We start from the raw sequence: 25,331 nt of genomic DNA, 5'->3' as shown, positions 1-25,331 counted from the left end.
GCGGAAGCTGAGAAAATAGTCTATGTAAAGTCACCTAGTGAGATCACAGCTGAGGGACGATGTGAAATGGGGACTTCCTAACTCATACACTTAGCCGTTATGACCCACCGCCAACCTGCTTATCACAAGAGATTCTGAAAGCATAAGCCAGCATCCAATGGTTTCATTCCACTTGTGCAGATCAGTGGAGCTTCCCCAAATTTTTGCATCATGGAAGGAGTTACCCATTACACTTGTGCAAACCACCTAACACTCATTTTTGTCTTGCTTGCAGAGAATGAGCTGTGGTTACATCCTGTGCACTGTCCTCCTGTCCGTGGCTGTGCTCCTAGCTGTTACCGTCACAGGCGCCATCCTCTTCATGAATCACTACCACACGCCCGTCACAGAATCTCCACCTATCATCAGCACCAATCCCGATGAAGCCAATGCCTTGGTCACCATCGAGAAAGCTGACAGCTCCCGCATCAACATATTTATTGACCCCAATTGCCCCAATCAAGCGAATGGGTTCACCCGCCTGGAAGGCCTGCAAACGTCCCTCCTGCAGGCTGTGACAGACCATGATGCTGAGACAAAGTCCTCCCAAGGACAGGAGAGGGCCTTGGTGGTCGGTCTGTCAGATGAGGTCTCCACGTTAGTCGCCCACGCCGCTCAGCTACGGACGGACTGTGACGGTTTGAAGAAGGGGCACAGCGCCATGGGGCAGGAGTTGAATGCCCTGCAGAACGAGCAAGGTCGCCTCATACAGGTGAAAAAAGGCCCTGTGTACCCCCACAGACACGCAAGCACATATGATGTACATTGGTGAATTCAGTGGTAGCTGGGGGCTCTGATTTCGGTGGAGCTGCGTTTCCATTCCGTGTTTGAGTCAGAACCAGCCAAAAGATGAAAGGAACTATCCAACGTGCTGAACCCTATCCACAAAATGGGTCCCGCACCTTGAATAGCTCCTTTAGAGTTCTTGCTGGTTCTGACAAAAACCCAGAATGGAGTTATAGGCCCACCAAAATCGGAGCCACCAGCCTCCACTGGAGAGAGAGTAGATTATCAATTGCCCCCATGCCATGTCTGGTTTTACTGCTACTTTGTATGTTTTTGCAGTTTTGTTTTCTGCATTGCTTTTTAAACGGTGTGTAACGGTTTTTAGGTTTTAAAAAACAACTATATAATTTTGTTTGGGACTATCGTTTTATCCTGGGAGCTGCAAGGCAGCTTGAGAACAACAGTTGGAAACAACAGTGAATAGGTCATAATTGCCCATCCAGGACCAAGCCGCCCCAAACTATTTTGATTCATTTTCATTTCATTCATTCATTATATTTCTATACCGCCCGATAGCCAAAGATCTCTGGCCGGTTCACACAGATTAAAAACCATTAAAAACGCATCATATGATGTGCAAAACCATTTACATAAAAACATATAAATGAGCAGCGCACACAGACAACGTATATCTAAAAACAATTTTTAAATGATCAACCAAAGACAATCCAAGACCTGATTAAAAACTCATTAAAAACTCATTGCTATTTTGGGCTGCATTCATAGAAGCATCGCTTCCAAATCCCGGGAAGTACTAGTTCCCCTCTACTCAGCCCTGGTTAGGCCTCATCTGGAGTACTGTGTCCAGTTCTGGGCACCACACTTTAAGAAGGATGCAGACAAACTGGAGAGGGTTCAGAGGAGGGCAACAAAGATGATCAGGGGACTGGAAACAAAGCCCTATGAAGAGAGACTGAAAGAAATGGGCATGTTTAGCCTTGAGAAGAGAAGACTGAGGGGAGATACGATAGCACTCTTCAAGTACTTGAAAGGTTGTCACAGAGAAGAAGGCCAGGATCTCTTCTTGATCATCCCAGAGTGCAGGACACGGAATAATGGGCTCAAGTTACAGGAAGCCAGATTCCGGCTGAACATCAGGAAAAACTTCCTGACTGTAAGAGCAATATGACAATGGAACCAATTACCTGGGGAGGTGGTGGGCTCTCCCACACTGGAGGCCTTCAAGACGAGGCTGGACAGCCATTTGTCAGGGATGCTCTGACTTGGATTCCTGCAATGAGCAGGGGGTTGGACTCGATGGCCTCGTAGGCCCCTTCCAGCCCTACTATTCTATGATTCTATGATTCATTATGTGCTGCCAAATGCCTGAGAAAAGAGGGCAGTTTTAACCTGGCACTGGAAGGATAACAATGTTGGCACCAGGTGGGCCTCATCAGGGAGATCATTCCATAATGTGGGGGGGGGACACCACCGAGAAGGCCCCTGTCTTGTTGCCACCCTCCAAGCCTCCCTCAGACGAGGCACCTGGAGGAGGGCCTTGGATATGATCCCTGGGGAAGGAAACAGCAACCCACCCCAGTATTCTTGCCATGAAAACTAAATGGATCAGTACAACCAGAGATATGTCAGTATACCATTGGAAGATGGGACTCCCAGGTCGGAAGATGGTCAAAATGCTACTGGGGAGGAACAGAGGATAAGTTCAACTAGCCCCAGATGTGATGACGCCGCTAGCTCAAAGCCGAAAGGACGGCTAGCAGCCGATGGTGCTGGTGGTGAACGACGAATCCGATGTTCTAAAGATCAACACACCATAGGAACCTGGAATGTAACATCTATGAGCCAGGGCAAATTGGATGTGGTTATTGGGGAGATGTCAAGATTAAATATAGACATTTTGGGTGTCAGTGAACTGAAATGGACTGGAATGGGCCACTTCACATCAAATGACCACCAGATCTACTACTGTGGACAAGAGGACCACAGAAGAAATGGAATAGCCTTCATAATTAATAATGAAGTGGCTAAAGCAGTGCTTGGATACAATCCAAAAAATGTCAGAATGATCTCAATTCGAATTCAGGGTAAGCCATTTAACATCACAGTGATCCAAATATATGCCCCAACCACAGATGCTGAAGAAGCAGAAGTAGATCAGTTCTATGAGGATCTGCAGCACCTACTGGATAGTACGCCAAAAAAAGATGTTATTTTCATTACAGGAGACTGCAATACTAAGATGGGTAGTCAAATGACACCTGGAATTATAGGCAAACTCACTGTGCATAACAAACACTCTCTTCCATCAACCTAAGAGACGACTTTATACATGGACTTCACCAGACGGTTGATGCCGAAATCAGATTGACTATATCCTTTGTAGCCAAAGGTGGCGGACTAGGGATGGGGGAGAATTTCTCCCCGAAACTTTGGGGGGCCGAGTGCCAACGCATTCGACCCCCCGAAATTGGTAGGGAAATTCTCCGCCGGCCCCCCGCCCCCCCCGGGATGGGACTTACCGTAGCCGAATGTCCCTCTCGCCGGCGGGTCCCGGCGGCGGTTCGGCGAGGGCGGGGGCGGCGGCCGGTCTCCCGACCGGCTGCCGCAGCCGCCATTGCAAAAAAAAAAAAAAGTAAAGTAAAAAAAACAACACACACCCGTGATAGGCTACGTAACGATTAACCTAGCCTATCACGGCTAGATTTCCAAAGTCAGCCGTGATAGGCTACGTAAATCGTCACGTAGCCTATCACAGCTGACTTTGGAAATCTAGCCGTGATAGGCTACGTTAATCGTTATGTAGCCTATCACGTGTGTGTGTGTGTGTGTGTGTGTTTTACTTTTTTTTTTGCGGCCGGGTAGACAGGGCGCTTCTACCCAGCCTGAATTTCGCGGGCGAGGGATGGGGCGCCTCCCCCCCGGCCTGAATTTCGGCCAGGCGAGGCGGGTTGCCTCCCCCCCCTCACCTGAACTTCGGGGGGAGAACCGAAGCGCCTCCCCCCCACCGCGAAGCAAGCTTCAAGAACAGGTAAGGGACTTTCGTCCATCCCTATGGCGGACATCTAAGGATGGCAGAGAATTCCGCCATGGATCTCGGTGAGGCCGAATGCCAGTGCATTCGGCCCTCTGAAATCTGTGGTGGAATGGCCTGCCACCCCTCCGCGGATCCCCCCTGGGATGAGACTTATCTGGGGTGGATCTTCCGGGTGGAGGCGGTTCTAGCGGCAGTGGCTGCGGCGGCTGGTCTTCCAACCGGCGGCCGCCACCGCCATTTGCAGTCTTGTCTTGTCTTTTTTTTCTTTTTCTTTTTACAAGACGTGATAGGCTACGTAAAGACTTACATAGCCTATCATGTCTGGTTTAAAAAAAAAACAAACGTGTACGCAAATGGCAGCGGCTACGGCCGCCGCCATTTGCGTTCCTTATTTTTGGCCATCTTAGTCTACGTAAATATTTACGTAGACTATGACAGCGAAAATAAAGGGGAACGCAAATAGCGTAGTGGGCGCTATTTGCGCCCCTTTTTGATTCGCCGTTTTAGCCTACGTAAATATTTACATAGACTAAGACGTCCAAAAATAAGGAATGCAAATGGTGGTGGCCGTAGCCGCCGCCATTTGCGTACACAGGTTTTTTTGTTTTTTTTTTAAAGCCAGACATGATAGGCTACGTAAATCTTTACGTAGCCTATCACAGCTGACTACAGGGATGCAAACGGCGGCAGCTACAGCCACCGCCGTTTGTGTCCCTGCTAGCCAGCGGCCGGATGTCCGGCTGCTGGCAGAGCCAACTGGCAGCTCCGCAGAATCCCCACGGAGCGGAGCCGGCCGGCCAGGGTTCCGGGAGGGAGGATTCCGGGGGGAGAGACAGAGCGCCTCCCCCCTCCCCAGCAGAACCTGGCGGAGCCAGGTAAGGGGGATTTTGTACATCCCTACGGACATCTATGCAGTTGGTAAAAACAAGACCTGGAGCTGATTGTAGTTCAGATCACGAACTTCTTATTGCACAATTTAGAATCAGACTAAAGAGAATAGGGAAGACCCACAGATCAGTTAGATATGAGCTCACGAATATTCCTAATGAATATGCAGTGGAGGTGAAGAATAGATTTAAGGGACTAGATTTAGTAGATAGGGCCCCGGAAGAACTATGGACAGAAGTTCGCAACATTGTTCAGGAGGTGGCAACAAAAAACGTCCCAAAGAAAAAGAAAACCAAGAAGGCAAGATGGCTGTCTGCTGAGACACTGGAAGCAGCCCAAGAAAGAAGGAAAGCAAAAGGCAACAGTGATAGGGGGAGATATGCCCAATTAAATGCAAACTTCCAGAGGTTAGCCAGAAGAGATAAGGAATTATTTTTAAACAAGCAATGCGCGGAAGCGGAAGAAGAGAATAGAATAGGAAAGACAAGAGACCTCTTCCAGAAAATTAGAAACATAGGAGGTAAATTCCAGGCAAAAATGGGTATGATCAAAAACAAAGATGGCAAGGACCTAACAGAAGCAGAAGAGGTCAAGAAAAGGTGGCAAGAATATACGGAAGATCTGAATAGGAAGGATAATAATATCGGGGATAGATTTGACGGTGTGGTCAGTGAGCTAGAGCCAGACATCCTGAAGAGTGAGGCTGAATGGGCCTTAAGAAGCATTGCTAATAACAAGGCAGCAGGAGATGACGGTATCCCAGCTGAACTGTTTAAAATCTTGCAAGATGATGCTGTCAAGGTGATGCATGCCATATGCAAGTAAATGTGGAAAACACAAGAATGGCCAACAGATTGGAAAAAATCAGCTTATATCCCCATACCAAAAAAGGGAAGCACCAAAGAATGTTCAAACTATCGAACAGTAGCACTTATTTCACATGCCAGTAAGGTAATGCTCAAGATCTTGAAAGGTAGACTCCAGCAATTCATGGAATGAGAATTGCCAGATGTACAAGCTGGGTTTAGAAAAGGCAGAGGAACTAGAGACCAAATTGCCAATTTCCTCTGGATAATGGAGAATGCCAGGGAGTTTCAGAAAAACTTATATTTCTGTTTTATTGACTATTCTAAAGCCTTTGACTGTGTGGATCATCACAAATTGTGGCAAGTTCTTGGTGGTATGGGGATACCAAGTCATCTTGTCTGCCTCCTGAGGAATCTGTATAACGACCAAGTAGCAACGGTAAGAACAGACCACAACGGACAACGGACTGGTTTAAGATTGGGAAAGGAGTACGGCAGGGTTGTATACTCTCACCCTACCTATTCAACCTGTACGCAGAACACATCATGTGACGTGCTGGGCTTGATGAAGCCAAGGCTGGAGTTAAAATCGCTGGAAGAAACATTAACGATCTCAGATATGCAGATGATACCACTTTGATGGCTGAAAGCGAGGAGGAGCTGAGGAACCTCATGACGAAGGTTAAAGAAGAAAGTGCAAAAGCTGGGTTGCAGTTAAACCTCAAAAAAACCAAGATTATGGCAACCAGCTTGATTGATAACTGGCAAATAGAGGGAGAAAACGTGGAGGCAGTGACAGACTTTGTCTTTCTAGGTGCAAAGATTACTGCAGATGCTGACTGCAGCCAGGAAATCAGAAGACGTTTACTTCTTGAGAGGACAGCAATGTCAAATCTTGATAAAATAGTGAAGAGCAGAGACATCACACTGACAACAAAGGTCTGCATAGTTAAAGCAATGGTCTTCCCCGTAGTAACCTATGGCTGCGAGAGCTGGACCATAAGGACGGCTGAGCAAAGGAAGATCGATGCTTTTGAACTGTGGTGCTGGAGGAAAATTCTGAGAGTGCCTTGGACTGCAAGGAGATCAAACCAGTCCATACTCCAGGAAATAAAGCCAGACTGCTCACTCGAGGGAATGATGTTAAAGGCAAAACTGAAGTACTTTGGCCACATAAGGAGAAGACAGGATACCCTGGAGAAGAGGCTGATGCTAGGGAAAGTGGAAAGCAAAAGGAAGAGGGGCCGACCAAGGGCAAGGTGGATGGATGATATTCTGGAGGTGACAGACTCGACCTTGGGGGAGCTGGGGGTGGCGACAGCCGACAGGAAGCTCTGGCTTAGGCTGGTCCATGAAGTCACGAAGAGTCAGAAGCGACTGACCGAATAAACAACAAAGTGGTGACGGAGGCACCCAATTCCATCCAGGAATCCAGCAGAAAAAAACCCCCGAACCGTGCTCACCAAGCCCCTGCCCCTGCTCGCCCCCTGTCCACACTCACTGAGCCATGTGCACTTACCAGAGTGGCAGCAGCAAGCTCCGTGATCACCATTTGTGGGGGGGGGGGGAATGGCATTCACGAAAAACCGCACATTTGCATAAATGCAAAATGGGGCTGTGAATAGCCCATATAGGCAAGAGTACAGGTGTTTGCTTGCCTGTAGTCTTGCGTATATGGGCCATTCACAGCCCCATTTTGCATATATGCGAATCTGCACCTTTGCAAAAATGCGCATATCCGCTTATATACAAATATGCGCATTTGCGAAAATGCGCACATTTACGTATATGCAAAATGGGGCTGCGAATGGCCCATGTATGCAAGATTACAGGCAAGCAAACACCTGTACTCTTGTGTATGTGGGTGATTCACGGCCCCATTTTGCACACATGCTCATATGTGCATTTTCGCAATCACTGTTTTATTTTTCAAAAAATGGCGGCCGTGGAACTTGGTGAGGCCGCCTGGGTGCGTGCAGGCGGCTTGGTGAGCGGCAGGGAGTTTGAGCGGGGGTCCGGGTGTGTGTGGGTGGGGGCAGGGGCTGGGTGGGTGCCTGGAGAACAGAGACGGGGGGCGCCTGCTCATCCCTACCCACAGCTCCTTGAGGACTGCAGCTAAGCTCAGAGGGAACAGGGACGTCTGAGGAGAGGTGACAGATGCCATTACCGTCCCTGCTAATCAGAAAGTGCCATCACTGCGTTCCTGTGAGCCCTGGCTCCACAACGCAACTGACTACAAATCCCAGCATTCCTGATCATTAGCTATGGTGACTGGTGCTGATGGAAGTTGAAGTCCAAAACCTGTGGACTGTACTAGACTGGGTAAGGCTGTTCTAACCACCCCTGTCGGAAGCCTTCCTGTGTATTCTGTCAGCTGAATACACAGAAGGGTTGTAGTCATCTCCTGTTCTAGACTCTTCCTCCCCCACCTCTTAGTTTCTTGGGAGCCACCCCCCCGCCCCACATGTAGCAAAGAAAAAGTTCTCAAGGTCAAGCAGCAGCTGGCGGGGGGGAGGAATCTGCAATGGTTTTTAGCTTATGTCTTGTTGTGGGAGGGCGGCAGGAATGGAAAACCAGGAATGTTAGACAGGTTCAGGGGTGAGGAGCGTGTACGTGTTTTGCACGTAGGTTCTGAGAGCTAATTTGCCAGGCAAGTAGCTAAATACTGGTGAGCCCTTGGGACACTGGCTTACCTCCGTGAACTTCCTTCCATTCTGATGGAAGCCATCAAAGGAAGCGCTGCAAATTCGGCACCGATGCCTGGGGCAAGGTTAGAGGCAAAGAGAACAGCCATTCGTTCCCCGTAGTTCAGGGAAACACGCATTATCCTGACGCAAAATGGCCAAACATTTCAGCGCTGCACATTCAGGGAAGGGCAGGCCTCGTGGGGAGAGGGGCTCACGTGGCCTCAGCTCCAGGACGCCAGCACTGGACTATTGCAACACACTCTACCTGGGGCTTGCCTTGGAGGTGTCTCCAGCTAGGCACTTCATAGGTTCAGGGCCCCTGTCAGTTATAGGGCACAATTGTGCATATGCTGAGTTATATCTATAGATGCAAGCTTAGACATGATTATGAGAAGTTATTTATATTTCACACCAGGCAAAGGCAGCCAGTTATTTAGGACACAATCCTATGCATGTTTAGACAGAAAAAAAGTCCTACAACTCCCAGCATCCCCCAGCCAGCCATGCATAGGATTGCACCTTAAATTAATTGGGGGGGGGTTGCACTATGTGCAGAAGGGGAGTTAGCTACACCAACTACAATCCTCCTTGAAAATTGCCCCCCCCCCCGGCAATTAAACTGAGAAAAAGACCTTCTGTTGGCATGAAAGGACACTCAGGGGTCTGTTGAATTGATCTGGGGTGGGAGCCCCCTGGTCTCCAGAAAATGCAGTTGATCCAGAAGGCAGCAGCAAGGGTGAGCACGGGAATGCCGATGCGGGACTGTATTGCACACATTTGAGATCAGCTGTGTTGCTTATCAATTTGTTTCCAGGCAAAGTTCAAAGTGCTGGCTGTTGTTGTTATTCTTATTCATCATCATCATCATCCTATAAATAAAGGGCTGAATTAGCTATATAAAGGGTTATATAAACCCATAAAGGGCTATATTAGCGATATAAAGGGCTATAAATAAAGGGCCATATTAGCTATATTAGCCCTATATTAGCTATAAAGCCCTATTAAGCCCCAGGACACCGAAGGACCATATCTTCCTATACCAGGGTTGGGGAATATCTTTCAGTCCAAGGGACAAGCCCAATTCTGGAGTCCATCGGGGGCTGCATTACAGCTCTTGGGGGCCACGTTCCAGGGGAGGGGAGGGCCAAAAGCACAGGAGGCAACAGGGGTGCGGCCAAAAATGTAGCTTACAGCTTTTCCTGCCAGTAACCAAGCCTTCAGAGAGGCATTTCAACCTTTCAGAATGGGGGGAAAAAAACCCACACAAGAACCAGGAAACCCCAAAGAATGGGTGTCTAGGGGAAAGGGGGGAGGGCCATCTGGGGAACTCCGGAAGGCAGGATTGGGACCCCTGGCAGGCCAGATTTGGCTCACTGGCCTGACATCCCCACCCTTGTCCTACACCTCTAAGAAGGGAGAGGCCCTTGTCTGCATCTCGACATGGGTTGATTGAAGGCTGGTTGGGGGACAGATGAGAAGGCCTTTTCCATGGCTGCACCCCAGTTTTGGAACTCTCTTCCATGGGAGGTTCTTCAGTCTGCTGGGCCCCTTCTTCTCGTCCACTGTCTGAGACTGTCCTGCTTAGGCAGGCTTTTTATTAGCTGTCTGGCTTTATACCGACTCTGACGTTTTAATCTGTCTGTCGCACTGCCTCTTTTTGTTTTGATGGTTTTATTACTGTTTGATTTTATTCCTGGAGAATACGTCTTGGGGAATGATCTGCCTGAAGCCACAGAATACAGCTTCAAGGCAGCTCAGCCTGGGCAACACCTCAGATGGAAATCATGGGGCACAGAGGGTGGGGTGGAGACTCTGGGTTCCTGAGGAAAAGGACAGGATGTAGAAAGAAGAAACAAAAACGGATTGTCAGCCCATTAAAGAATATTCAGTTGATTCATAGTCTAACATGGTCAGGTAGGCATGGTTGGGCACCTGCAAAGGGCCCACACCCAGCAGGGGCCCACTGACAACAGCCTCCTGGAGTTGCTCCTCCCCTTCCCCATGGCACCCTGCTTGTTCACCTGCCTCTCACTCTGGCCCAGATCACGGTGGTGGTGAGGAGGAGGTGGAGAAGATGCCACGGCCTCCTTGCTCGCTGGCTGTCTGCCTGTCAAGCAAGTGGTAGCCATGATGAGGAAGAGGACAGGGAGCAAGAGCGGCTGGTGACCATAGTGGTGAGAAGGTGGACCCACTGAGGTGGGAGCCCACTGAAGGTGTCTTGTCCAAGGGCCCTCCCAAACCTGGATCTGGCACTGGAAGAATGGCTGGCCTCAGCCCTCGATCTGGAGGGGGGATGTAAGAACCAAGCTGTATAGCACTGGTGTGGTGGAGCCAGGGTTCGCAAAGCAGTGTCAACACTGCTTTATTGGCAGGGACACTGACGTCATCTGCCACCACCATCAAAATTCCCTGTTCCCTCTGAGCTTAGCTGCAATCCTCACAGTAGTTGGGGGCAGATGGGTTTCCCCAGTAACAATATATTAAGAACATAGGAAGAGCCCAGCTGGATCAGACCAAGGGTCCTTCTAGCCCAGCACTCTGTTCACACAGTGGCCAACCAGCTGTCGACCAGGAACCCACAAGCAGGGCACAAGCGCAACAGCACCCTCCTGCCATGTTCCCCAGCAACTGGTGTCCATAGGCTCACTGCCTCCGGTCCTGGAGGTTGCACATAGCCATCAAGACTAGTAGCCAGTGATAGCCTTCTCCTCCAGGAATTTGTCCAGCCCCTTTTAAAGGGGGTTCCCTGTTGTGATGCAAAGTATTTTGGGGTGGGGGTTGGCCTTGAACGGGCAATGAAGACCCATCAGCTTGACAAAAGACCTGCTCCTGATGGAAATGAGAACTGCTGGAACTGGTTTGTTGATGTGGATCAACAGAGCTGCCTGCCTACATCTTTGGACTCTCCTTCAGGGTGTGGCTATGGGGATTGTCATGATGAGCAGCTGCACTTCAAAACGGACCACTACACCACTGGCTGTGACATGGCCCTGGTCTCCTAGTTCTCTGCATGGGAAGCAAGCAAGTGGTAGCAATGATGAGAAAGAGAATAAGGAACACTAGCAACTGGTGATAACGGTGGTGAGAAGGTCAGCTCACCAAGGGGCCCACTGAGGACGTCTTCCCCAAGAGCCCTCAAAAATCTAGAGTCAGCACTGCCAAATGCCTCAGAGGGCCATATGTTCGATACCAAGACAGCAAGTCCCAGAGTTAAGTGCTCTTGTGGAAAATGTGCAGTGGGTATTTCTCTTGCCACCCACTTCTGGCTGGGCCTGTAGTTCATTTGCATCTGCTTTGAGGAACTGCCTTTGAAGCAGATCTAATTCACCACCAGCTTCTCTAGTTTCATTTATACTGGCCACAGCAACAAAAATGAACTTAAATATAGCAGTGTGGTACATTCCAAAACCCCTTCACGGATCACTGCCTTGTTGTGGCAAAGGGGCTTGCGTAACTCAGTGAAGCCATAAGCTATGCCGTGCAGGGCCACCCAAGACGGACAGGTCATGGTGGAGAGTTCTGACAAAATGTGGTCCACTGGAGAAGGAAATGGCAAACCACTTCAGTATTCTTGCCAAGAAAACCCCATGGAACGTATCACAAGGCTAAAAGATATGATGATGGAAGATGAGCCCCTCAGGTCGGAAGGTGTCCAATATACTACTGGGGAAAAGCAGAGGGAATTTCCAAGTAGCGCCAGAAAGAGTGAAGCGTCTGGGCCAAAACCGAAAGGACACTCAGCTGTGGATGTGTCTGGTGGTGAAAAGAAAATCCAATGCTGTAAAGAACAATATTGTTTAGGAACCTGGAATGTAAGCATTTTAAACTCTTGCACTGCTGCTAGGTTTTATTGTGGTTGTATTGTTATATTGTGGTTTTAATGTTCTATATATTTTAAATAGTTTTATTGTGTGTTGTTTGGTTTTAATTTTTGTGAACCGCCCAGAGAGCTTCGGCTATTGGGCAGTATAGAACTGAAATGAAATGAAATGATATAAATAAATAAATAAATAAATAAATAAGGTCAATGAATCAAGGTAAGCTGGAGGTGGTCAAATGTGAGATGGCAAGATTGAACATCGACATCTTGGGAATCAGCGAACTAAAATGGACAAGCGTGGGCGAATTTAATTCAGGTGACCATTATATCTACTACTGTGGGCAAGAATCCCTTAGAAGAAATGGAGTAGCACTCATAGTCAACAAAAGGGTGGGAAAAGCAGTACTGGGGTACAATCTCAAAAACGACAGAATGATCTCAATCCAAGGCAAACCATTCAACATCACAGTAATTCAAGTCTATGCCCCAACCACTGAGGCCAAAGAAGCTGAGGTTGATCTGTTCTATGAAGACCTACAACACCTTCTAGTACTAACACCAAAAAAAATGTCCTTTTCATCATAGGGGATTGGAATGCCAAAGTAGGAAGTCAAGAAATAACCAGGATAACAGGCAGGCATGGCCTTGGTGTACAACATGAAGCAGGACAAAGGCAAATAGAGTTTTGCCAAGAGAACATGCTGATCATAGCAAACACTCTTTTCCAACAGCACAAGAGGTGACCCTACACATGGACATCACCAGATGGTCAATATCGAAATCAGATTAATTATGTACTTTGCAGCCAAAGGTGGAGAAGCTCTATACAGTCAGTAAAAACAAGACCTGGAGCTGACTGTGGCTCAGATCATGAGCTGCTTCTTGCAAAATTTCGGCTTAAATTGAAGAACGTAGGGAAAACCACTAAAACATTCAGGTATGACCTAAATCATATCCCTTATGAATATACAGTGGAGGTGAGGAATAGATTTCAGGGATTAGACCTGATAGACAGAGTGCCTGAGGAACTATGGATGGAGGTCCGTAACATTGTTCAGGAGGCAGCAACGAAATCCATCCCAAAGAAAAAGAAATGCAAGAAAGCAAAGTGGCTGTCTGATGAGGCTCTACAAGTAGCTGAGGAAAGAAGGGAAGTGAAAAGCAAGGGAGAAAGGGGAAGATATATCCAACTGAATGCAGAGTTCCAGAGAACAGCAAGGAGAGACAAGAAGGCCTTTTTAAATGAACAATGCAAAGAAATAGAGGAAAACAACAGAATGGGAAAGACTAGAGATCTCTTCAAGAAAATTGGAGATCTCAAGGGAACGTTTTGTGCAAAGACGGGCATGATAAAAGACAAAGAAGGCAGGGACCTAACAGAAGCAGATGAGATTAAGAAGAGGTGGCAAGAATACACAGAAGAACTATACAGGAAATATCTTAATGTCCCTGATAGCCATGAGAGTGCAGTCACTGAACTTGAGCCGGACATCCTAGAGAGTGAAGTCCAGTGGGCCTTAGGAAGCATTACTAACAACAAAGCTAGCGGAGATGACAGTATTCCAGCTGAGCTATTTAAAATCCTAAAAGATGATTAAAGTGCTGCACTCAATATGCCAACAAATCTGGAACACTCAACAATGGCCGCAAGACTGGAAAAGGTCAGTTTACATTCCAATTCCAAAGAAGGGCGATGCCAAAGAGGGTTCAAACTACCGTACAATTGCGCTCATTTCACATGCCAGCAAGGTGATGCTCAAAATCCTACAAGCTAGGCTTCAGCAGTATGTGAACCGAGAACTACCAGAAGTACAAGCTGGGTTCCGAAGAGGCAGAGGAACTAGAGATCAAATCACCAACATTCGCTGGATCATGGAGAAAGCAAGAGAATTCCAGAAAAACGTCTATTTCTGCTTCATTGACTACACTAAAGCCTTTGATTGTGTGGGTCACAACAAACTGTGGCAAATTCTTAAAGTGATGGGAGTACCAGATCACCTTACCTGTCTCCTGAGAAACCTGTACGAGGGTCAAAAGGCAACAGTAAGAACCAGAAATGGAACAACCAATTGGTTCAAAATTGGGAAAGGAGTACAACAAGGCTGCATATTGTCTTATTTAACTTATATGCAGAGTACATCATGAGAAACGCCGGGTTGGATGAATCACAGGTCGGAATTAAGACTGCCGGGAGAATTATCAACAGCCTCAGATACGCAGACGATACCACCCTAATGGCAGAAAGCGAAGAGGATCTAAAGAGCCTCTTGTTGAGGGTGAGAGTGGAGAGTGCAAAAGCTGGTTTGAAACTCAACATTAAAAAAACTAAGATCATGGCATCTGGCCCCATCACTTCCTGGCATATGGAAGGTGAAGAAATGGAAGCAGTGACAGATTTTATTTTCTTGGGCTCCAAGATCACTGCAGACGGTGACTGTAGCCATGAAATTAAAAGACGCTTGCTCCTTGGGAGGAAACCTATGGCAAACCTAGGCAGCATAGTAAGAAGCAGAGACATCACCTTGCCGACAAAGGTCCGTCTAATCAAAGCTATGGTTTTCCCAGTAGTAATGTATGGCTGTGAGAGCTGGACTATAAGGATGGCTGAGCGCCGAAGAATTGATGCTTGAACTGTGGTGCTGGAGAAGACTCTTACGAGTCCCCTTGCCTGCAAGGAGGTCAAATCAGTCCATCCTAAAGGAAATCAACCCTGAGTGCTCATTGGAAGGACAGATACTGAAGCTGAAGCTCAAATATTTTGGCCACCTAATGCGAAGAGAAAACTCTCTGGAAAAGACCCTGATGCTGGGAAAGACTGAAGGCAAAAGGAGAAGGGGACGGCAGAGGATGAGATGGCTAGATAGCATCACCGATGCAATGAATATGAACTTGAGCACGCTCCGGGAGAGAGTGGAGGACAGGAAGGCCTGGCATGCTATGGTGCATGGGGTCACGAAGAGTCGGACACGACTTAACGACTGAACAACAACGTTCCAAAATCCCAGCATTAGAACTACTTAAATAAACACAATACCAATGAAGTGCCTTATACATTAAAAAAAATTACAAATTTAATTAAAGAAATAAAACCAAATCAACACGTTGATGGAAATGACAGATTGCTTTAAGTTAATGGTAGCCCTTAAGTCTATTTTTAGCAATGGCCAGGGCAAAATTTGCAACCTTTTGGTTTAACGTGGCGTCTTTAGCTCCCAGCAAAACCAATACGCTACTAGAAATCATTTGTTATTAAATTTTTATTTTATTCATATCATAAAAGTAATACACAATGCAGTTCTGCTTGACACATTTTCTGCTATAATAAATGAAAAGCATTTTCTGCTTTAATTTCTAAATGGAAGTCTTAGAAAAATTCAATAAAGGCAGACCATTTTTGTTTTGTTTAAAGAAGAAGAAGAAAAAGACGGAGGGGAAAAGAGGGGGAGGAAAGTCATGGTAGATTGATTTGGACTTTTGCTTTTTTGACACAGCTGCTCTCAGAAAGCCAGACCAACATGGCGAGACTCGTGAGTTCCGTCAGTGATATCCTGGACACCTTGCAGAACGACCGCAGCATGGCCCGGTCTCGACTCAAAGCTGACCTTCAAAAAGCTCCAGCACGGGGAGGCCGGCCAAAAGGATGCTCTAATGGTATGTGAAATCCATTTTCCCACCTTCTCCTTCTTGGGACAAATGGTAAATGAGGAGGGATGCAGGAGATTGTTTTATGTGCAAGTACAGGAATAACACAGAAGTGTTGTGCAGGGCTAGAATCAAGGGTCGGCATGGTCAGGTATCTGCCAAGGGCCCACACCCCACCAGGGGCCCACTGACAAGAGCCCCCTGGAGTTGCTCCTCTTCTCCACTGTTACGAACGGCTTGTTCACCTGCCTCTCGGTCTGGACCAGACAGTGGAGGTGGAGAGGAGGAGGAGCAGTAGACACCACGGCCGACTTGTTCACTGGCTCCCATAAATATCCTCAAGTGTGATTTACAATTTTCCCCCCAATCTGGGTCACCCCACACCCACCCCCAAATACCATTACATGGTAATCGAGTTTGAACCTGGGCTGGCCATAGAAAAGTGTACCCTTCCCCTCGCCCCGTGCTTGTGCTTTATCCTCAGAGATATATTCCCCATCCCCAAACTGCTTTCACCCATCAGCCCATCGCTCTCTCTCGCTTTCATATTCCCACTCCCACTTCCAAAGTGCAAATTGCTGTTCCTTCACACTCACAAACTTGCCTTTTCTAAGCTTTGATAGGTAGCATCTTCAAAAGACTCAAGGGACTTCCAGTAGACCAACTCCTAACCATCAAGCAGCCATCCTGGGCAATAAGTCAGCAGTCCACCTAACAAAGGGAAAGACCCAGAGCCCATAACAGGAGTACATTCTTAATCCAGTGGCGGAACTGTGCCTCTTATTTTCAGAATATTTTCTCTCAGGTTTAATGCTGAAATTAAATGTTCCACAAATCTCGTTGAACTTTGCTTTCGAAATTGGACTTTGAGGGGTCCTTTTAAAAATAGACGCCTTCCGCCATATCATACTTGGCCCCAGGTGTGCAAATGCTCTGCTGAGAGACAGAAATACATTTTCTTTGTGGTTTGGCAAAGCCAGTGGGGACACACACACCCTGCAACATACACTCCCAACTACCACTCACTGCAGTTTTCGACTGCCAATGGGTGCCCATAAGCTTGAGAGAGAGAAAGAGTTGTGCTATGACTCCATTTGCTCAAAGCCTACAAAGAAGTGGAGTAAAGGGTGTTTTAGTTAAGGCAGCCAATTAGCACAGGAGAGAGAGCCCAAACTCAAGAGCTAAAACAGAGAGGTTGTAATTTAGGCAATTAATTAGCCCTGCTCTGCTTTCTGTCTCCCTCTCTCTCTCTCTCTCTCTCTCTCGTTTCTCTCCCACTCGCCAATTCCTTTCCACCCAATGCCACACTACAGGCTCCCGCCCTCGAGACTGTTTTGACATCTACGCAAATGGACAACAAGAGGACGGCATTTTTTCCATCTTCCCCACTCACTACCCGGAGGGCTTCCAGGTTTACTGTGACATGACGACAGACGGCGGGGGATGGACGGTAAGGGTTCATTGCCTGCTTGGCCAAGTCTCTCTGATGCACTTGTTTAAGGGAGAGGCCCGTTGGCTTAGCCTGCTCCACAGGCTGGTCAAAGCATGCGACCTTCCGTCAAGGTTGAAGCAAAGGGCAATGGCAAGGAACAGATGCTGAGGCTTTGTGGAGCCTAAGGAGGGGACGGGGAAAAGCTGGCATCCTTTGCTGATGGACACGCTGGTCACCATGTTGGCCTGACACCAGTAAGAAAGAGCACTGCACCAATGAGCATCTGGGCCAATTCTGGACAAAAATAAAATAAAATGTAGCCGCTTTGTATGTCACCACTGCACGCTGAATCTTGACGCTCATGGATTAGGTGAGCCTACCTTCATCCACCCTACCTGGTCAGGGCTGGCCTGCCATTAGGAAGAGTGAGGCAGTCACTTCGGACAGCAGATGCTGTAAGATGTTGGAGGAGACTCCCTAAGCTAGCCTGTTGCCTTCAGGTGCGGAGGAGGATGGCATCCCATGGCCAGTACTGAAGAAGGATTCGGCTACTGGTCCAGGTAGCTTTTGCACATGGAATGGGCGGGGACACCATTGTCTCCTTAGGCAGCAAAATGTCTTGGGCTGGCCCTGTACCTGGTCTTGAGATTTCTAGGGATACCTTCTGGACCTCCCACCCTGAAAGTCATTTTCTGGGACCCTTTGTAGGCTGCCATCCAATTCCTTCTGGGAAAGAAGAATAAGAATATGAGAATGTCCAAACCACTATTTCTTGAAAGGCCTGCATAACCAGAAAAAGAAGACATCGAATTGCATAAAATGTGCATAGGCATAGATGCAAGTTTAGAAATAATTATTATAATTTAAATAGAAATGCAATGCGTCTTGCCATAGCGTGGCAGACTGTGACCAGACGACCTGTGTGCCTGTCTCTCAGAGGATCATAGAATAGTAGGGGTGGAAGGGGCCTATAAGACCGAGTCCAACCCCCTGCTCATTGCCTGCTTCTCAGGTGGTAATGGGTGACAGGTAACAGTTCTGATGGTTCTTTATCTTTAAACTGCAATTGGACAGGAGAGCCCTTCAAATGGTGGACTGTCCTCTGTAAAGGAGGACACATGGCCACCCTTGCAAAATCAGAAATAGCCTTCACATCTTCAGGTTCCTTTGCTTGTTTCTGTTAAAAATATAACATTTTTGGAAATTTGGAAGACACAGGAGGAACAGGATTCCCCCTACCCCCCCCCAAAAAAAAAGTAGATAGGAATTTTGAAAAACATTTGGCTATATCATTTGGGCTTAGAAATAATACACATAAAACAAATCTGTCTTGGTATTATTATGCAGGCATAAAATAAACTCATTTCTGTAGAAGAGCAGATGGGAAATAAATCTATACAACAGTAAATGCAAAATATCATGATAATGCTGACTTTATTATTAATAGAGTACACATAAATGTGTGGTTTGTATACAGAGCTAGGTTTTCTATCTGCCAGTATCATTCGAGGTTCTGTTTATTTATCGGCACACATAAAAACTAGTTTCCGGATCCCACTGCCGTTTCGCAGAGCTTTCTCAAGGGTGGTGGTGGGGAAGGAACCAGGAGAAAAGGACCCCCTGAAGCTGGCGACCGTGATGGCTGTGTGGTGGTGTCCATCGTTGTCAACGTCGCCAACCCCCCCACGCCCCGCTACTCTAGCTCTCTGGAACAGTCGACCGATGCCTAGCTCCGAGGGGTTTGCAGAGCTAGGCATCAGACTGCCCAGCCTTCCAGAGAGCTGTGACACCTAACGCTGAGGGCCCCTCAGAGCTAGGCCCGTCGCAAGCATGCTCTCTGGGAAGCGCTTCCAGCTGCTTCCCTGCTGCAGCCAATGCTGCACCAGAAAGAGCAGCCATTGTGGCTCTCCTGAGAGCCCACCCAGCCCAGAGGCCCGGTTGTGACGCCTCCTTCCTCACAGCAAGGCATTCTAGGTGAGGTGGCCCCTAGAGATCGCCTGTGCTGCAGAGGCACAGGCAGTCTCCGGGGCTACCTCACCCAGAATGCCTCGCTCGCTATGAGGGAGGACCCCTTACAGCAAAGGGGAGTCAGGCGGCAGCCAGGTGGCACGGAGAGTGGGCAGCATGGTGGGGAAGGGAACGAAAGGAGGCGGCGGCAGGTGGGCGGTGGCACTGCTGCTGCCAGGAGGACGGGGTGGCTGCTGAGGCAGGGAGAAGAAGAGGAGCGAGGAGGAGGAGGGTGGAGGTGGTGGTCGTGGTTACTGGAGTGGGCGGGGGAGAAGAGGTGGTGGCAGCATGTCTGCCTGTGGGGCACCAAACTACCACCTTGCCTAGCACACCAAAATACCTTGAGAGGGCCCTGCCGCTTAGTGTGAACGCGTATCAACCATGCAGGTAGAGGTCGATTTAGTTCTCAGTGGCCCCATTGAGTTCTATGGGACGCAGCAAACAGCTGCAATTTGAAACACAGGGGAAAGAGAGATCAACACCTACCCCTCAGCCACAAACATTGGGTTACATAAGGGGCCAGAATGCTCCTGCCATGTTCCAATGTGCCTCCAAGTCCACGCATCAACTCCCTACATATAAACATCAGATGAGCCCTGCTGGATCAGGCCAAGGGTCCATCTAGCCCAGCATTCTGTTCACACAGTGGCCAACCAGCTGTCAACCAGGAACCCACAAGCAGGACACGAGCACAACAGCACCCTCCAGCCCATGTTCCCCAGCAACTGGTGTATATCAGCACACTGTCTCTGGTACTGGAAGGAGCACAGAGCCATCAAGACTAGTAGCCACTGATGGCCTCCTCCATGAATTTGTCTAACTCTCTTTTAAAGTCATCCAAATTGGTGGCCCCAATTTGCGTCTTGCAGTGGTGAATTCCAGGGTTTAATGCTGTGCTGTGTGATTTGCTGCCATTTACTCCAGCTATTTGCTGCTATTTACTCTGAACGGTTCTTACCACCTGTGTACTACATGCAGTTCTGGGTGCTGAGCTTCAGGAAGGATGTAGGCGAATTGGAAACACGCCCAGAGGACAGCAACAATGATCAGCAGGGATACGGAAAGCACTATGAGGAAAGGCTGAGGGACCTGGATATGTGTAGCCTGGAGAAGAGGAGGCCGGGGGGATATGAGAGCACACATCAAGTACCTGAAGGCATGGGCACTGCATGGGGCCCCAGCCCTGAATCTGTTTCTGAAGGCCCTGGATCTATTCTACAGAGTTCTGAGGGTCCATTGGTGATAATGGAAGTTTCTCAAAAAAATTCTCAGCTTAATCACCATGCGGATGACAGTTTTCAAGGGGGGTTGCAGCTGGCGAGGGAAGGGTTAACTCTATCCTCCCCAACAATAGCCCTCTCCACTGGCGGGGGAGGAATCTTCTGCATTGCGATTAAGCTTAGAAAACATGCAGGATTTTTTATTGGTTTGGGATGGGTTAGGGTGTAAATTCATTGAATAATTCATTTTATTTGCCATCATATGGTTGAGAAAATTGACTGGCTTTGCCATCTCTGAAATTTAAATAAATCCTAGCAATTATTTCCAAGTTTGCATGTATAGCTGTAACTTTTCATGTGCAGATTTTATGCAGATTTGTGTTCTACGGGCCTCGGGCCTCAGTCTTTTAAGTGCTCAGCAACACCCGTGGCAGAAGGGTTGTCACATAGAAGGGGGAAAGACTTGTTCTCTGCTGACCCGAACAGGAGTGTTGGATCTAATGGGCTTAAGTTACAGGAAGGCAGATTTTAGCTGAACATTAGGAGAAACTTCTTAACAGTCAAAGCAGTTCAACAACAGAACCAGTTACCTAGAGAGGAGGTGGCAGGCACTCCCTTGCTGGAGGTCTTCAAACAGTGGTTTGACATCCATCTGGTGTGGTTGCTCTAAAGCTGAATCAGGCAGGGGTTTGAACCAGATAGCCTACATTATGGGATTATTTAGGAATAATGCCTCCTGTTAGAAAGGCAATTAGCAGAGAAAAAAGCCAAAAAAGCCAAAACAGAATGAGCGTTTACCAGTCCCACCTGCATACAGGCTATCCTAGAACAATAAAGGAGGCCACACTTTTCTTCAGTGGAAGAAATAAAACAGCTTTACTCACAGATATTCTTGCAGATACAATGCAGATACAGCAGAGAGTTCCAAAAGGAGTTTGTTCAGTTCATTGTGTGTTCTGTTACACAGGCAGGAGTGAGACAGCAAACACGTGTGCTCCCAGCAATCCTGGAAGTCAGAAGGAGCAGGAAGGAAGGGGAGGAGCAAAAGGAAGACATCACAGGAAACCACACTGTAGGCTATAGAGATCCTGAGGCTAGCTGTGGTCAAAATTTCCATGAGCTAACTAACTGCAACACTGCCCCCTTCCTGTAGCTTGCAGACAAGATTCCAATATTCCCAGCAGTACAAATCCACCTACAACTCCATGATTCTATTGTTCCTATTGACTCCTTCTTTCTATCAATTAAGGAAAGAAGAGAAGGCAACAAACACAGAACAAAAAGGGGCAGAATGATGGACTGCCTGAAGCGTTTTATTATAAAGCAAAAGAAGGTGTAAAACAGGGCTTTGGTTACCCCCCGAAAGAACTGAATTAGACTTGCCTCGGAGGAAGAAACATATTGCACCATAAATTCTTTGAAGTCTCCTTCTACCAGCTCCACACATTATACCACTGGGCACTTTTGCTAGTGGATTAAAACAGTCATTTACTGATTTCCTAGATTCAGGACACCCTTTCCCCGTTGACTTTTATGCCAATGAATTGTTTGTTGAGAAAATTCAGAGTGGGTATGTGTGTGCCTTCTCTGCCCTTCATTGCGAGTATCCTCATCGTGTTCCGTCACCGTGCAACACAATTTGCACGGTGACTGGTGAAAAACAAACTCTGGATCCTTTCATCGCCATCCTGATTAGGGATGTTTCTACACTAGCCTTTTTCTCTGGAATTGCCACATTTTGTTCACTCACTTTTTATGGTTCGCCAACATGACATCATTGCTAGTCCAGTACTGGGGTCTCCAACGTGGTGCCCACTGACCCTAATATGCCTGCAGACATGTCTCTCAGTGCCTGCCAGGCTCTCTGCTCCTCCTGATTTTTATGTTTTATTATTAAATTATTATTATTATTATTATTATTATTATTATTATTTTATTAGGAGGAGGAGGCTGGCACAATGCAAAGACTTCTCTGCTGGCATCTGGGAAATAGGTGTTTTGTTGCTGGCCGTGCCCCCCATGGCAGCCATTTTGTGAGAGCACCTGTGACACTCTCAAAATTCCAAATCAACCCCAAAGGTGTGGGGATCCCTGGTGCAGTATATTCTAGCATTTTCTGAGTAATCTATGTGTTTTTTTTTCAGAACAGATTTGTGGAGGGGTTTTGGTTTGTTTGTGATAAAATACAGTTGCGGCTCCAGCCTGTCTAATGTAGACAGGCAGTGGGCAAGGGCAGCGCCTCGCGCTACTGATCAAAAGGCATTGTGCAGCTATTCCAGCTTTCATAGAATCATAGAATAGTAGGGTTGGAAGGGGCCTACAAGGCCATCGAGTCCAACCCCCTGCTCAATGCAGGAATCCAAGTCAGAGCAGGAATCCAAGTCAGAGCTGGACGGCTGTCCAGCCTCGTCTTGAATGCCTCCGGTGTGGGAGAGCCCACCAACTCCTTAGGGAATTGGTTCCATTGTCGTATTGCTCTAACAGTCAGGAAGTTTTTCCTGATGTTCATCTGGAATCTGGCTTCCAGATTTGAGCCCATTATTCCGTGTCCTGCACTCTGGGATGATCAAGAAGAGATCCTGGCCTTCCTCTCTGGGACAACCTTTCAAGTACTTGAAGAGCACTATCCTATCTCCCCTCAGTCTTCTCTTCTCAAGGCTAAACATGCCCAGTTCTTTCAGTCTCTCTGCATAGGGCTTTGTTTCCAGTCCCCTGATCATCTTTGTTGCCCTCCTCTGAACCCTCTCCAGTTTGTCTGCATTCTTCTTAAAGTGTGGTGCCCAGAACTGGACACAGTACTCCAGATGAGGCCTAACCAGGGCTGAGTAGAGGGGAACTAGTACTTCCCGGGATTTGGAAGCTATGCTTCTATTAATGCAGCCCAAAATAGCATTTGCCTTTTTTGCAGCCACATCACATTGTTGGCTCATATTCAGCTTGTCATCGACAACAATTCCAAGATCCTTCTTGCTTGTAGTGTTGTTGAGCCACGTATCCACCATCTTGTAACTGTGCATTTGGTTTCTTTTTCCTAGGTGCAGAACTTAGCATTTATCCCTATTCATTGTCATTCTGTTGTTTTCTGCCCAGCGCTCCAGTCTATCCAGATCACTTTGAATTTTGTTTCTGTCTTCCAAGGTATTAGCTATCCCGCCCAATTTTGTGTCATCTGCAAATGTGATCAGCATTCCCTGCACCTCCTCCTCCACGTCATTAATACAAATGTTGAAGAGCACTGGGCCCAGGACTGAGCCCGCTCGTTACCTCTCCCCAGTTTGAGAAGGTCCCATTGATAAGCACTCCTTGAGTCCGATTCTGTAGCCAACTGTGGATCCACCGGATCATTGTTTCATCTAGCCCACTTTGAGCTAGTTTGCTAATCAGGGTATCAGGGGGCACTTTGTCGAAAGCTTTGCTGAAGTCCAGGTATATGATGTCTACAGCATTCCCACGGTCTACAAGGGAGGTTACTTGATCAAAAAATGAAATCAGATTCGTCTGGCAGGACGAATCTTTCCCGCTTTAATGGATTTTTTGTAAAAAGATGGAAGAAGTGGTGGGAAAACACAGGAGGGTTGCAAATAGGAGACAACATTGTAAAATTCTGGGTTTGAGGCAGGGTGACTGCACAATAAAAGCCTCGCATGGAAGCACCCAAAGAGTGATAATAGGCTCTAATTGACTAGCCTTTTTATTGCCCCAGTGCTAACTTCTCTTTCCATATTGCAGGAGGATTTAATTACTGATTTCTTCTCATTATTTTTCTTTTCTTTAAATGGCAGCACTATAATAATGAGACTGATCTATTTTTTAAAAAGAAAAAATAACAAGAGGAAATCAGTAATTAAAGTCTCCCCCTCCCTTCCCTACCCACAGGAAGAGAAACTGATTTGCCTTTCTAAATGATCTCAGTACCAGAGACAAAAAATCATTCTTTCCCCTAGCCCAGATCAACAGGTAACAATAAACAGGAGCCGAAGCTGCAAACAGGCATTCATTTTGCATTAGAAAGGAACTTTGCTGAATAGAAATTACTTCTGAGTAGACAATATAGAAGGATGTTGGAGAGAGGCATTGCTAGATAATGTCATTGTATAATAAGCGCTATGTGAACCTCTATTTTAATGAGGCTCACCAGGCGCCAATATTGTCATCTTTTCAGTGCCTGGTCAAGATTTTACTCTACTCCCAGGAATTTGAAGCATTTTGTGGGCTTTTTAGGCATCAGTTGTATTTGTTACAGTCTGTACTGTCATTTTAGTTTTATTATGTTCTGGTATTTTAATGGAGATTGTTTTTAGCTGTTTTATACTCTATATGCTTTAATAATTTTGTTGGAAGTTGCCTTGGATCTCTTTTAACGGGTGACTAAGAAATATTATTAAATAATAATAATTTAATTAATAAGCAGATCCTCAGCTGTGCTAAAGGGCCCTTTTGTGGACGCACTCTAGGAGTATGACTGGTTGGCGAGGAGATATTAAGGAGTAACTGATCCGCATTAAGTGTCTGAGCATGTTTTGCCGGAGTGTATGAAGTTACAGTATGATAAATTGGCTGGAAGTTGATTGGTGGCTCTTAACACACCGTTCCACCAGTCTCTTGACCTGCCATTTTCAAAAGCCAAGATGAAGTCATTGGCAAAATCTGACAAGTTTTTCTCTCTGGGAGGATAGGCATCAATGTAACCTCCCCTCAGAGAGCTTGGGGTCATGCCTACAGCAAAGGAGCTAAGGAAGGAGCTCATGCCTACAGCAGAGTTGCTCGACTGTGGGGGCTGGATGGCATCCACCGTGCTTGCCTTTGGGAATTAATGAAGAGGCATGAAGGAAGACTTTACTCCCAGAACAGGGAGCCGAGGAAGCTCAACTAGAAATCGCTAATGGTGGCAGTGAGGCATCTTACTCAGAGCCAAGAGAGTCAAGTCGGCAGGCGAGTTCAAGGAGGAGATGCATGTGGACACACTGATATTGTGACCCGGTTGTGAGAGGGGGTAGAAAAGTCACTCT

At 47.2% G+C, this 25,331-nt stretch overlaps 1 protein-coding gene across 1 annotated transcript in view; it reads left to right on the top strand.

The window, feature by feature from the left end:
- The window catches only part of FIBCD1 (fibrinogen C domain containing 1), a 101,670-nt gene that overhangs the window by 38,969 nt on the left and 37,370 nt on the right, over positions 1–25,331 (top strand). Inside the window, exons 2-4 of the mRNA XM_084821226.1 lie at positions 275–751; positions 15,513–15,672; positions 16,977–17,113. Coding sequence (XP_084677352.1) covers positions 275–751; positions 15,513–15,672; positions 16,977–17,113 — 774 coding nt within the window. The remainder of the gene's footprint in view (positions 1–274; positions 752–15,512; positions 15,673–16,976; positions 17,114–25,331) is intronic.

This window comes from Heloderma suspectum, chromosome 14, assembly GCF_057233095.1.
Source record: "Heloderma suspectum isolate Gila_16-S chromosome 14, 16-S_ref, whole genome shotgun sequence".
NCBI classification, from domain to species: domain Eukaryota; kingdom Metazoa; phylum Chordata; class Lepidosauria; order Squamata; family Helodermatidae; genus Heloderma; species Heloderma suspectum.
The sequence above is the reverse complement of the archived record's forward strand: the minus strand, read 5'-3'. Positions and strand labels throughout refer to the sequence as shown.